This window comes from Anarhichas minor, unplaced genomic scaffold (genome assembly GCF_050575085.1).
Source record: "Anarhichas minor isolate MPS153535 unplaced genomic scaffold, ASM5057508v1 ptg000017l, whole genome shotgun sequence".
In the NCBI taxonomy this organism is placed as follows: domain Eukaryota; kingdom Metazoa; phylum Chordata; class Actinopteri; order Perciformes; family Anarhichadidae; genus Anarhichas; species Anarhichas minor.
In genome coordinates this window covers 3,857,288-3,871,043 of record NW_027466463.1, presented here as the reverse complement: position 1 = coordinate 3,871,043, position 13,756 = coordinate 3,857,288, and the positions used below count along the sequence as shown (strand labels likewise).

Genomic DNA, 13,756 nt, shown 5'->3' with positions numbered 1-13,756 from the left:
TGTCCAAAGAATGCTCCTAAAACCCAAATAATATCAATATATCCCACGTCGTGATCGGAAAAAATGCTCCATTCGGAATAAGGCCTAATTCAGAATATCCAAATAGAATAGGATGTTCATATGAGCCACATCAAATTCGGGATATTGTCATATCTGGAATAATAGTGGCATATGAAAGTGCATGTAAACGTAGTCATTAAGTCGCAATGCCACTGTCTGCTCAGCTGTCATTAAAATGCATACTCCAGCCTGCCGTCATCTGCTGTTATCGTCTTGCACAACTGTAGATGCTGCAATAGCTACAGTGTATCTTCTGCTTGCTATGAGAGGAGATCCTTAACCACTCACTTTCCTATTTGGGATGATACAGAGTTTGAATGAGCAGTTTGAATGAGCTGTTTTGACTGATCATAGTCAGAGACAGGAGGTAGCTAATGCATCAAGGCCAAGTGTCATATGGTCATGAATAAAATATAGCTGTGTCAAAGCTATAACTAGGCCACTCTCTGCATCTCCCCGTTCAGAATCGGAGATGTCTTGCATCACTTGTGGCGTGGCTGGCAGGCACTAAGCTGATGCCAGGTTTTTTGTTTTTCGACCTGCTGTTGACTGTTTTCATTCATACATCCACTTATACACATCTGCTACAATGCAGCCACTGTCTTCAGTTGTCAGCCGCTGAAGCGTTGCTACACTCTGCTGACTGAACCACAGATGCATGCGGAATGAAATGTGACTGACTTTGGTGAATGAGAGAAGCATAAACTGATGTTTGGTGAATTAGAGAAGCATAAACTGATGTTTTTTTTATGTTCCATAAAAAAACCTGAATAGATATCATGAATTCAAATCATTAAGATCCATGTCAGGCCTGAAAAGTGCGGATTAGCTATTCCACAAAGGGTAAAGTGGCTTAATTGAGCTGAGTAATTGGCTAGTTTTTCGACTTCTGCTCGTCTTTGAAGAGGCGGCTGATGAAAATCACTCCTGCTGCTGCTGCATATGCATCACTGTATCTGGAGCTATGACTCTGGCAGGTGCCAAGTCTGATCTCTCACCTGTATGAATGCCTGTTTGACAGAACTGATCAACAATCTGCATTTCAGGAGCCAGTTGCCTAGAAACTCAACCTGTTCCACTCAGGTGTCTGACATCGTGGCCAACATTTGGGATTTCACACCTCATACCTACAGTCACATGAACAAAACATATAAAAGGATGTTTCATCTGAGTGAAAAATATAGAAAGGACGTGTTCAATTAAAAATATCAAAAAGGTCTGTAACGGTATATAACCGACTTAACGATGTGTGTAACATTCATTATATTCGTTTCTGAAAAGTGTATTCTACGACACTCTCTTCGCTACACTTTCTCGTTGGAACCCCAAATGGTCCTCGCTCGTTACCCAAAGTTAATATCCCATATTTTTCACAGTATCGATTTGTTTATGACAAGCTAACGGAGAGAAATGGAGGCATTTAGGGCCAGTGAGTAAAGGCTGCGCACTGGTGTTGTACATCAGACGTGAAGGCACAGTCGCTCTCCATAAGCCTTCTGCCAGTTATCCCCTCCATGCGTGTCATTTGAGCTGATGGGCTTGGCTCAGTTGTCTCCTCTTTTAAGCAGCGCTAAATAGAGCAGAGCCGGTCAAAAAGCCCAAATGAAATAAGAGCTCTTTACATGTCCGTGCCTCTTTCTATGCTGGCAGTAAAGGGCTCATTACAGTTTTTCTCGATTGCTAAGACACATTTCTTGAAACGGTCACCCATTTTCTCAAAACTGTAAACACAAAACCTCATCTTCAAGCACTATTTACAAAACCTCTGAATCCTCTTGCAAGATGAAACTTTCGCCTCAAAACAGTTTTACCTGTGCTCAAAATCAAACACTGCTCTCAAATCATAAACAAAGTGATCAAAATAATATACACTATCAAGCAGTCAGTAAACAATACACCAATAAATAGAAAACACATTGTTCAAAACATATAGTTCTCAGGGAGAAGTAGATTTTTAATCTCAAAACAAATTTCATATGAACGAAAACATGTTCTATTACAGTAGCTCAAAATTGATCAGAAATTACTACTGTGCTTTGCTCTTTGCAATTTCTTTTGTTCTTCCTCCTCCTTGTACCCCTATTTTTACAGTACTGTACCCTGCATCTCACAAACGTGTCCTTTGTCTCTGTGATACTGTAATTCTTGTTCTTTGTTGATATGAACCTGCAACCAGTCAAAATCTATTGAGCAGTCAGTACTGTTACTGTAACAAATAGAAAGCATGATGTTCAAGGCCATACAATTTGTTTATTGTACATTATACAGCCTACAATGCACTGTAGGCCTACTACAGTATACAATACTACAGTAAAAGGGACAAAAATCAAAGGAGTCAACATGTCATCAATGTGCTTCTTCTTGTCTTTGGGCTGGGTCAGGCCAGAGCACTTCGTCGACATCACAAGCAATATTTTCTCTCCTGAGGCAACGGGGGAAGAAGCCTCTTGTGTGCCGTATCCAGCCCTGACATGATTCCTCACCTATATCACCACAGGCTAATTCCATGGCTTGCAGCACATTTACTCTGGTGTAGGGTTGTCTATCATACACTTTCCATCTCCATGAGGAGAAAAACTCCTCAATCGCATTCAGGAAAGGCGAGTATGGAGGGAGGTACAAGGTCATAAACTGACCATTGATGTTAAACCATTCCCTTACCTGAGCAGCTCGGTGGAAACTGACATTGTCCAGCACTGTCACATTGGTGGGAATGGGATTCTCATTTAGCTCTTGACCCTGCTGCTCAAATAAAATATCTCTTAGATTGGCCAGAAATCTTAGAAGATGCTGGGTGTTATATGGCCCGAGTGTAACATGGTGATGTAGAACACCATGGTTGCTGATAGCAGCACAGATTGTGACATTGCCACCTCGTTGACCAGGGACTTCAACAATGGCCCGCTGTCCAATCACGTTTCGGCCTCTCCTTCTCCTCTTTGTTAGATTGAAGCCTGCTTCATCGACAAAGATTAACTCATGGGGTCTGTCCAAGGATTCCAAGTCAAATATTGTCTGTGTAGGAATACAATATAATGTATGTAGAATTTAGTAAGTTGTACAGAGACAATGCTATATTCAATGCTATATGCTCAAAAGGTACTCTGTATACTTGTTTCATTCGTATCCTGTTACGATGGAGGACACGGTCAATTGTGGAAATGCTCACACTGTCGATTCCCTGGAAGTGTGTGTTGTCTTGTATCACTCGTTCCTGGATTTCTCTGAGTCGTATTAAATCATCTTGAAGGACCATGCCCACGATAACGGTCTCTTGCTCCTGAGTGAATATAGCTCTCCTTCCACCTGCATGTGGCAGCCTTGCAGTTCTACAAAAAGTAGATGTGCAGTTACAAAAAATATTCATGCAGTACAATACATACAGTGATGAACTTTACAAATGTCTATTGAAACAGCTGCATATAGTGTAGTACAGTAAATTTGCAATTACAAAAATACAGTAGCATACTGTACCTGTTCTCTTCTCTGAATGTCCTTACTATGGTGGACACAGAAAATCGGCTCAAATTGGGGTGCACTCTAAGTCCTGCTTCCCTCATTGTCAGTCCGTGGACTATAACATGGTCTATGACTGTTGCTCGAATTTCATCAGATATTTCCACTCTTTGTCTTCCTCTTCCTATTCGTCCTCCTCTTCCTCTTTCTTGCCCTCCTCCTCGTCGCCCACCTCGCATACGCACTTGTCCTCGTCCTCGTCCTCGTCCTCTCACATTGTTTCTTCTATCCATTCTCAGACTTTCTCCTTCCCACCTTCAACCACCTGTTTGCTCTCTAAACTGGCTTATATTGGTTGTGTCACATCATTTGATACAAGTGAAATCAATTTTGAGTGATTGTGTTTAATCAATGACATGTGTTCTCTATTTGTATTTGATTGTTGCCACTTGTGTTTACCAGTATGGATGACATGTGCATTAGAGTGCAGAATGTGTTTTGAGACTGAGAATGTGTTTAGAGTTTTGCTGAAAAGTCTAAGTGAGATCTGCAAATTGTGTTTTACCATGTGAAATAGTTTAAGGTATTGACAACAGACTGCACAATTAGCTAAATGAGTTCAGGTGAGAACTTTGTTCAGCCAATGGGTTTTAGTGTTTTAGCAATTGAGAAAAACTGTAAGCTCGGTGCTGTGGTGAGAATGGACACGGGAGTATAAATCAAAGAGAGCCCCTGTACATTAGGGTCTTTGTTGGTCCCTGTTCTGCAGCATCTTCACCAGCAGAAGTCAAATGGGGACAGATGATGGAGAAGTATCAGGGCCACTATGGAGCTCAGTTGAACTTTACAAACCTACAAAATGAAACTTCTTTCCCTTTATTTGGTGAATAGCTTGTACCTGTTGTGTTTAGCTGGCCTTACTATAAAAGACAGCAGATGATTGATAAAGGAACCTGATTTTATCCAGAGTCACTTTACTGAGGAGGGGCATGTGGCTGCTGAACAAGGCATTCTTTATCACCATGAGGCTCTTCCACACATCTAGACGCTAGAATTTAAGTATGTTTTTCCAGCTCGGGGTTGTTGTTGATTCTGGTCATGATGTGATAAAAGTATTCTTGGTAGATACTGGAACACAAAATATAAATCTGAGCACATCGTACATGTGACAATCACCACATGTTGCAGAGACACCTGTCAATCAAGTTAACATATCCCAAAATACATTTTTATTAAAGACACAGTGCAATGAGTACGTTTTCAAAATTCTAATCCTTTATCCATCTGTTAATTCAATCTTGCTACATGCTAAGTATGAGTCATACATATAGAAATTCTCTTCTTTTCTTGTAAAATGTGAACATGTTTTTGATGACTCATCTTGAAGCACTGAGTTCTTGTAGAAAAAACCCTCATAAAATTGGGACTTGGATATTTTAACCAGCTTTTAGTCATGATGGTGGCCAGCTGTTTTTTTAATGTTATGCAATGGGAGTGCATAAGTGTCTATAGTTCGCTGTCACTTGTTTTCTTGAGATATAATTCATTCTATTTAGGAATCTAAAAACAGAAGTACCGTAACTTAATACTTAGCTGTGTTTATTTATTAATTTGTTAATTTGTAAAGGAAAAGTACAGAGGAGTCTGATGTACTGAACACGTGTATATAAGCTCATTTACAGCACCAGTCCTTTGATGGGCATTGATAGTTGAAGAAATCATTAAAGTTACATGTTACAGTTTCAGATCTGTGCAAATAATAATGATAAACATAAACAGCCATCCATGACGACACACAAACAAACTTTCAAACAGACAAATGAAACAAACAAAACATTTATAGCAAGAAATAGTATACAACTAATGACTAGTTCAGGGGTTGGCAACCCACGGCTCCCTGAGGCTACATCCACTACATTTAACACGAAAACGATTTCTGTCCACACGTTTCAGCATCGTTTTCAAGATGATCTCCTTCCAGACTAAAACGCCTGAAAACGAATATCATGTGACTATTCACGTACACTGGGCATGCGGGTGGGTGCCGGTGTAAACAGGAAGTAGATTGGTTGCTAAGTTAAAAAAATACGACAGAGTAATAAAGTAGAATGACTTAAAATATTCTTCTGTAAACTCAAACAGACAAATTTCGTGGAAAGTTGTAGACGTTTTATTTTTCAGACTTAGTTACAACACTGCGGGTCTTGCTCTATCTCTCTCTCTCTCTCTCTCTCTCTCTCTCTCTCTCTCACATCAACACTTACAACACACTTACACATACACTTACACATACACTTACAACACACTTACACATAAGGTTTACTAGATTATGGGTCCATAAATGTGGTCAACACACGTCTCTCACTCGTTTCCTCTGTGTCGTTGTTTCTGTTCTCACTCTTAGCTGCTGGTGGCTGAAGTCTTTGTCCTACTGGAGAGCATTTACTGTTTTGTTCCTTTATAGTTTATGTGTGTGGACTTCACAATAGTTAAGAAATAATAAAAATAAACAATAATAAGAAAAGGAAAGTCGCTAACCGTGACTTCAGACGTCCGCTCCGTAGGTCTGATAACGCCGCTGGACACGCCGCTCACTAATTGCTCCAATAGCAGCTGCTTCCTCCATAATAATGCAGACTTTAACTGAACAACAGCTGCTAGTAAAGACAACAAGGTCAGCAACGCCTGTAATCAGTTGTCCATGTTGAATTAACCTGGTAGTCGATTGATAATCAAGGGTCACGTGATAGGGGTGTGACGAATCAGGGAAGGACACGTCGTCACTGCTAAGAACCAATCAAGTACCGAACACATGATCGTTTCCAAATGTATGCGTTTATTTGGTGGAAAATAGGGCAAAATGGCTCTTTGGATAGTAAAGGTTGCCAACCCCTGGACTAGTTGGTGTCATGGTTATAGTTTTAACCAGAATTTGACTGTTGAAATGTAGAATGTTAGCCAGATGCTGTCAGTCTGTTTAAGAAAAGTTGAGGAATTATGGAGCAAGAGATTGATAACAAGGCCCACACGTGGTCTTGCCGGGTTCCAGACCTATCTCTGATTTGTTCTTGTATTGTCCTCATTGGCGGCTTCATCAGCAGGTTGCGACAGTCACCCAATCAGAGCTTTTTAGGCTGGATTAAGAATCTTCTTCCTTCAGAATTTAGCTAGCTATCTAGCTCTATCAGAAAACTAGCCACAAAAATGCATGCATTGATGAGATGAACCCAGCTGCACAGGTTGTTGTTAGTTGACTTGTAGAAATAGCAACTCATACTGTGGAGAGCTCAGGGGAGAGCAGGGTCGTCCTTCAATCAGAGGATCGGCGGATCGATCCCCGGCTAGTCCATGTCCATGTGTCCTTGGGCAAGACACTTAACCCCAAATTGCTCCCGTAGCTGTGCCTATGGTGTATGAATGTTAGATAGTCCTGATGGGCAGGTGACATGGTAGCTCCTGCCATCAGTGTGTGAATGGCTGAATGATGACATGTAGTGTGAAAGCACTTTGAGTGGTTGGAAAGACTAGAAAAGCGTACAGACCATTTACCATTTATCCTGACATATTTTTCTGATTGTAGTGATTAAACTGCTCCTAGAAAACGCTGACACTTCTGTGTCGACAGAAATCGACGGCTGTGGACAAAACAGAACGTGAGAACAATGTCTGAACAAATGAAGAAACAAAAGTCCATTTTAGTCACATTGTCATAAAAACAACTGTACTATAAGACCTGTGCCTTTTTTATAGTTTAACTGCTGACTGAAACAAGTGCCTAGTTTGCGCCCGCAGATGGAATCACTTCCTCTTATTATTGCCCAAAAGGAACAAATAGTTTCAACACATATTGACATATTGACAAAAAGAATTTGAGAACTGGTACTGCTCTCCTAATGTCATCTCCCCCTTTTTCCTTAACACTCCATCAGAGACGACATGGGAGAGACCGTCCAGTGCACCTGGGACCCCCAGGACCTCCCTCCGACACAAGAACTCCCTGCCAACAGGTTCTACAAATATATCTCTCTTCATCTCAACTCTTCATCACTTCACCTTCCTCAAGTTTTAGTGCTCTGGGGTTGTGATTTTCTCGAAAATTCCACAGTGGCACAAAGCAAACACTCATGCACTCCAAACACACTTCCTGTGACAAATTTTATGTGGAACTGCAAATGCAGCACTAAGCCCCGTCTGTCTTTCTTTTGGCCCCAGTTCTAAAGGCAGATAAAAAGAGAGAGACAGTAAGGTGTGTGTGGCGTTTCCCACTAGAGGAAGTGCTCAAAGGCTGGGAGCAGCCCCTATTCATTTGTATCACTTCCCAACCAAACAGCAACGTGTCTGATACATACTGAGATACTTTGAAATCGAACATGAAACCAGTTCTTATGTAGATTAGTTGTCCCTAATACGTCTAGTAACTGCTGTGTAGTCAACTGAACTTGTAACTGTTATGTACAGTAACTAAACCAACTGACAACGTTAGCTTGCTAATATGTGAAGAGTAAAAGAGGAAGCTAATATGGAATACGGTTGACATATCTGACACTTGGTCAAAATGCTGTTTAATAGCGATGCCAAATGGGCAGATTTTTTATTTCACCTCATAGGCTGCAAAAATAATATGATGTGCCTCAAATTACAAAACCTTCAGCTAACTATGTAAATAATGTAAAGTTGGTTAGCTTAGCATAATTGGACATGTCCTACTCACTCTAACTCATGGTATTTACATTTAAAATCAGTTCAGTTCAGTTATGAAACAGCTTGTGATGCTACTGAAACTTCCTTTTTATATAGTATAGTCTTTACTCGCTAAGACATGAATTAGTTAATAGTGAAACACAATTTTGTAAGTTTAAAACTAGCTAGCAGTTAACTTAGGAAGGACTTTACACACACACACTTAGTGATGATTTATGTATAGCTAGCCTAAACCAATCCAGAGCTTTGTTTTTGACTATCTGTGCTTGCCGCATTAAAGACATTTATCTAGCTACAAAAACTAAATGACAGTTCAGCACTGGCTTGGTTTCACTCATAAAGATAAGTGAAATCTCCTTGGATCAGCACAAGTTTACAGCCCATCTGCAGACACCAAAGAACTAATGAAATTTCTCACTCTCTCTGTCCTGATTTCTCCCTCCTCCTCTTATTTCCCTCCAGTGAATGGATTTCACTCAGGTGGTAGTCCCTTGCATCATGTGGAACATTCACACAACAGTCTGGTTAGGAAGAGCAGCACAGAGCCACAGGTAAAGCTGTCTGACTATTGTTATTCCTATTCCTTTACAGCATGTTACACACCCACTGCAGTCGAAAACATTTGTGGAGTGAGCATAAACTCTGGCCATGTCGGCATCATACTACTTCCTTTTTTACACCAACGCCATTTCTCATGCACAGAGCACATCATTTGGACTAGCTCTATCCATTGATGCCTAACCTTACTAGATGTGTCTTTCTGTGATGCATTTTTCCTGTCGGCCAAAGTGGCATGTGGCCTTTTAGATGCCACTGCCAACAATTTACCTGCATTTTGGCAGGTGGCAAGTGCTAATTTCAGACCATGGCCATAGAGTTTCTTTTAACAAGAGCTGGGTTTTGGAATTGCATTTTTCTGTTTTTGGGCTACTTTTGATCAGTAGCCTAAGCTGGAAATGATAAATTTGACACATTGTGACCTTCTAAAGTTGATTATGGATAATATGTGCGCAAATAGTTTACATACACAGATAGCATCAAAGCAAGTTGTTTTTCTGGCCACCTGGTCTAATACTCAATCTCCTTTTAGCTCTGTTCTGGTCTCCACCAACTCTTCAGCTGCTAATGCTAAATCTAAGTTTATCAGTCACGACAGGTTGCACACAGCTGCATGCTGCACCAAGATAGGTCTGATTGTAGCCGCGTACGTAGATCAATCAACAGGAACAACCAGTTACCAGAGCCTGAACTATTGACTTTCTTTCTTTTTTGTTGCCCAGAAGTTCGTTGTCCTGTTCGTGTCAGTCGAATCAGTGGCTATGAAGTTGGTTCTAAGTACGGTTTAACTCATTCTTAAATAATTTTACCATTATGTGACTTTGATGAAACATATGGGGCAAACTAAGCTAACTATAGTGTTACATTAACATAAGTCATTTTTACTAACTCTAGCTAGGTTGCTAGCCAAGCAAAGCCAGATAGTTTAGAGCAAGCGCTTCAACATTCATTGATGCTAATAATGTCCTCACATAGCCTACAAAGACTATTTGACCAGTGTCATAACATATGAATAAAGCTCATCTTGGTTTGTTGTCTTAGGATGAATACGTACGGTACATGGATATACTGATGTAGCTACTGTTTATCAGACCACAAGACCACAAGAATTAGCGTTAGCAAGCTAGCACACCCACCGCTTGCGGACTACTTCTCCAGAGCTCCCGTCTGCTCTCCTCCTGGCACAGTGGTATGCCAGAGGTGGGAGTGAATGGCTGTGCATTGGGAAAATAGAGAAGAAGTGAAAGTGGGTGTTTTTGTATCCCACGAGCCAATCTTTGAGAGTACATGTAAACAGTCAAATCTTTACAGCTGGCCATAAAACAAAAACAACAGGCTATAAGACGTCAGGGGAACTGATGATTCCCTTTCCTATTACATGTAGTCAATTAATCTATTGTAAATATGAAAATATTGATTAGTTCAGCTTTAGCATAGCATTTTTATAGAGTCATTAAAAAGTGTCTGTGTTTGATACCAAAGATGTATGATGTAGTCTTTCCACATTTCAGATCGCTCTCATCATTAATGGAGAGGCTGATGGCAGTTAGAGCAGATTAATCCATCCTAGAGTATCTATTCCATTGATCATAATTAACCAGGCAGTCAGGGTGCAGTTCTCCACCCACCACTTGTTCACTCTGTGTCCTCACTTCTCTCCTTGGCTGCCTCTTACACTCGTGCACACACACCCAGTCATTCAAAAAATGTAAGTAAGCGTTCATTACTGCGGATTCTTTTCTCTATCTTTCATTTTTTGTCGGAGAAGAGGTCTAGAATCCCCTTTACTTTTCATCTTACTTCATATTATTTGTTCTCTCATAATTTCTATCCCCTCCATACATTATCACTCTGGTGGTTAATTTAGGATGCTGGAAATTACTCTATTCTAAGCTTAAAATCACACACACACACACACACACATACACACACACACACACACACACGCACACACACACACACACACACACACACACACACACACATACATCCACACTCCCACACAAAGAGAGAGAAAGCCAACCATGCTTTTTTGCTCTGCAGAACTATCCTCCCTACTCTGCACAGCAACGCACACGTACACAAACACACAAACAAACACAGCAGCAGCAGCAGAGAGACGCTAACAGCACTCGCCAGGAAAACAACTGTGTTAGTGTGCGTGCCAGTGAGTGTGTGTATGTTGAGGAGTCATGTCTGACACGGAGGACGGAGGTTTTGACGGAGCGTCCTTCCTCTCTCCGCAGAGCCCAGGATCAATGTCTTCCACCAGAAAACAGAACAAGGAGACCACGGTCACGGTGAGTGGGGCAACTAAAGGGAACTCTTAACTTACCATGAACTCACCCTGGCTCTATACAGTAACCCTGAGGGACCACATTTGATACCAGCAGAGGAGAGCTGGAGTATGTTTGTCCCCTTCTTTGATTTCCAGGAGTGTAGATTACCCAGGTGGGATTTAATTGTTGCTGCATCAGTTGTGGGCATAAAATACATTAATACACATATTTAACACATTGGGACTATATACAAACTATATCAGACCATAGAACAGCAGCAAAAGAGTTACATTTCCTCTTCAGTGTTGCTCTCTCTATATTTCTACCCATTCACTCTTTTGACAAGTGTTTGGTGCTTGCTTACAGATACACAGTGACATCATCCTATTCAGCATCCAGATGGTTTCTGCTCTGTTGTCAGGTCATCGCATCCTGTTGGGCCTTACACTCGGTACTGTAGAGGTGCTGCTGCTCTGACATTATAGATTTTTCTCTGACTTTTATTTTCTCAAGATTTATTTTCTTACTGTACATTTAAAACCACAAGCTTGAAATAAGGGGGTGGGGGGGGGGGGGGGCATGTTGCATGTCTTGGCTTCCATAGCAACCAGGGTGATGCTATTGATAAGCAGATGGATACAAGAGGAGACGCAGAGAGAAAGAGAAGTGATACTGTGTGCTAAAGGTGAAGACTTGAAGAGGTCATGTGACCCTTGTCTACGGCACATATGCAGATTATAATGATAAGAGTGGCAGATTTACTCAATTTCAGACAGAAGTAGACAAAAGCAGCTTCTTGTTTTTAGTCTGTCGATTTTGCTCGCTGAAAAGAGAACTGTCACTGCTAGCTTTAATCTGCTTAAGCTAACGTTAATTCTGACCCCCTTTACACCAGGCATTAAAATGCACCTCCCATCCAGATTGTATCTAGATGTGATTTAAGGCGATTACATTTACACCTGGAGATCTGATCGCCCTGTCCAGCTCAAATGTTTTTAATAACCACACCCACCCGACCTGCCAATGCAATTGCATTTTTTCTTGTGCTCAATGTGGTAACAATGATCCAATCGGATCACAATCCGTCCTTAATGTGTTTTGTGTGCCTTTACTTTCATGTGGTCAAGCACCATCTGATTGTAATCTGATCTTTTAAAAACGAGAACCCTGTAAGAGGGGCTTAAAAATCATCTTTGTAGCTACATACTGTACATGCTATAAGGCTAAAAGACTGAGGCTACAGTTACAGTACATTTCCCAAGCAAAAAGTTATGCAGAAGCATTCTTACAGTGCAGGTTAGCTATTTAGCAGCACTTGGGCAACCAAAGCTTGGCACCCCTGCTGCCTATTACGAGTGTTAAGCTAAGATTGGACGTCCAATACTCTGAGGAAGGGTTTGGTGGATGGTTAGTTGATCGAGATGACTGAAGGTCAGGAAAGAATGTGCAGATGCAGTGTGTGCATGAATGCTTTCATTGTAGCCTTCTCCTCATCTTCACCAAAGGAAGCGGGGGTCAGTTTAAAGCCCCTCTAGCAGTGATTCAATGGAAAGCCATGCCCTCCAACAAATTAAAAGCTTCATAAAGCATGATAAGGTTGAATTAGAGGCCTTTTTCTTCTTCTTGTATTTCAATCTGAATATTGTCTCTGGAATAGTCATCAGCAGAACCATATTTGTCGATCTGCTCTGAAATAGAGTCTTTGCATGAGGCTCTCTGGTGCCACTGACATTTTTTTTATAGAAACAGAGCATCCTCGCTGCAGGCTCTCTCCTCCTGAGGTTAATTGGAATGAATGTGAGAGTAGAGCCTGGAGTCTTTGCTAAACCTGGTCTCTGTCTGTATCTTTATTGTGAAGACATGGCTTTTGATTTATTTTCTTTATGAGATGTGAGGTTTCTTTCTCTCCTTTCTTCTTTCCTTGTCATGACAAATTGAATTTGCCGCTGAAGAATCTATACAGCAACATTTTGTATTTTAATGGGAAACCAGAGTTTTTGCTCTGCTAAACCTGAGAGTGATGACTTGTCACACCTGAGCCTTGTGTGTATTTGTATCAGCTTTGATTTCAGAGTATTTGATTATCTTGTGTGAATGCATTTCATTAAGCGGTGATTGTCTTCTGGCTCCCCTACAACCCTAGAGGTTTAAGTGAAAGGAAAAGTATAAACGCAGTGCACCGAGCACAAGGGGGAATGCCATGCATTACGTTCGGTCCTATTGAGTGTAACTCCAAAGCAGAACCCAGCAGCTCACAGCAGGGAGACCTGCAGCCAGCAGATTCAACTTCACTGCTGCCAGCAGAGCGAGCACACAATTAACTGCACCAAGATAATTAAAGGCAATCTTTGGGAATCATTGTGCTGATTGCTGTGGGCCAGAGCAGAAGTTTAGAGTGTTGTGGTAGAGAGCTGATTGATGAATCCCAAAAAGCTGAGAACCACAAAGGCTCTGCGTTGACAAGTGTCCCCAAGGACGGGCGGATAGAAATGTGAATCAACAATACTGGGTCCATTGGAAATGTCTTCTTTGCTTTGGTTTGTTCTCTGAGCCTCTGAGATGAGAGTGTTGCCAGAGCAACCGAGTGCAGACTACCTTGAATACCATAGTATAAGCCTGTGAACACATGGAGCACCAACAGTGCTGCTGTACAGTACAGCGGTATCCAAGCAAAGTTCTCATCATACTATAATGTGCTAAAT

General features: G+C 41.2%; 1 protein-coding gene across 1 annotated transcript in view; it reads left to right on the top strand.

Annotated features, from left to right (window-relative positions):
- Positions 1-13,756, top strand: part of gas7b (growth arrest-specific 7b) — a 65,820-nt gene that overhangs the window by 30,131 nt on the left and 21,933 nt on the right. The window contains exons 3-5 of the mRNA XM_076093590.1: positions 7,446-7,523; positions 8,680-8,768; positions 11,022-11,075. Coding sequence (XP_075949705.1) covers positions 7,446-7,523; positions 8,680-8,768; positions 11,022-11,075 — 221 coding nt within the window. The remainder of the gene's footprint in view (positions 1-7,445; positions 7,524-8,679; positions 8,769-11,021; positions 11,076-13,756) is intronic.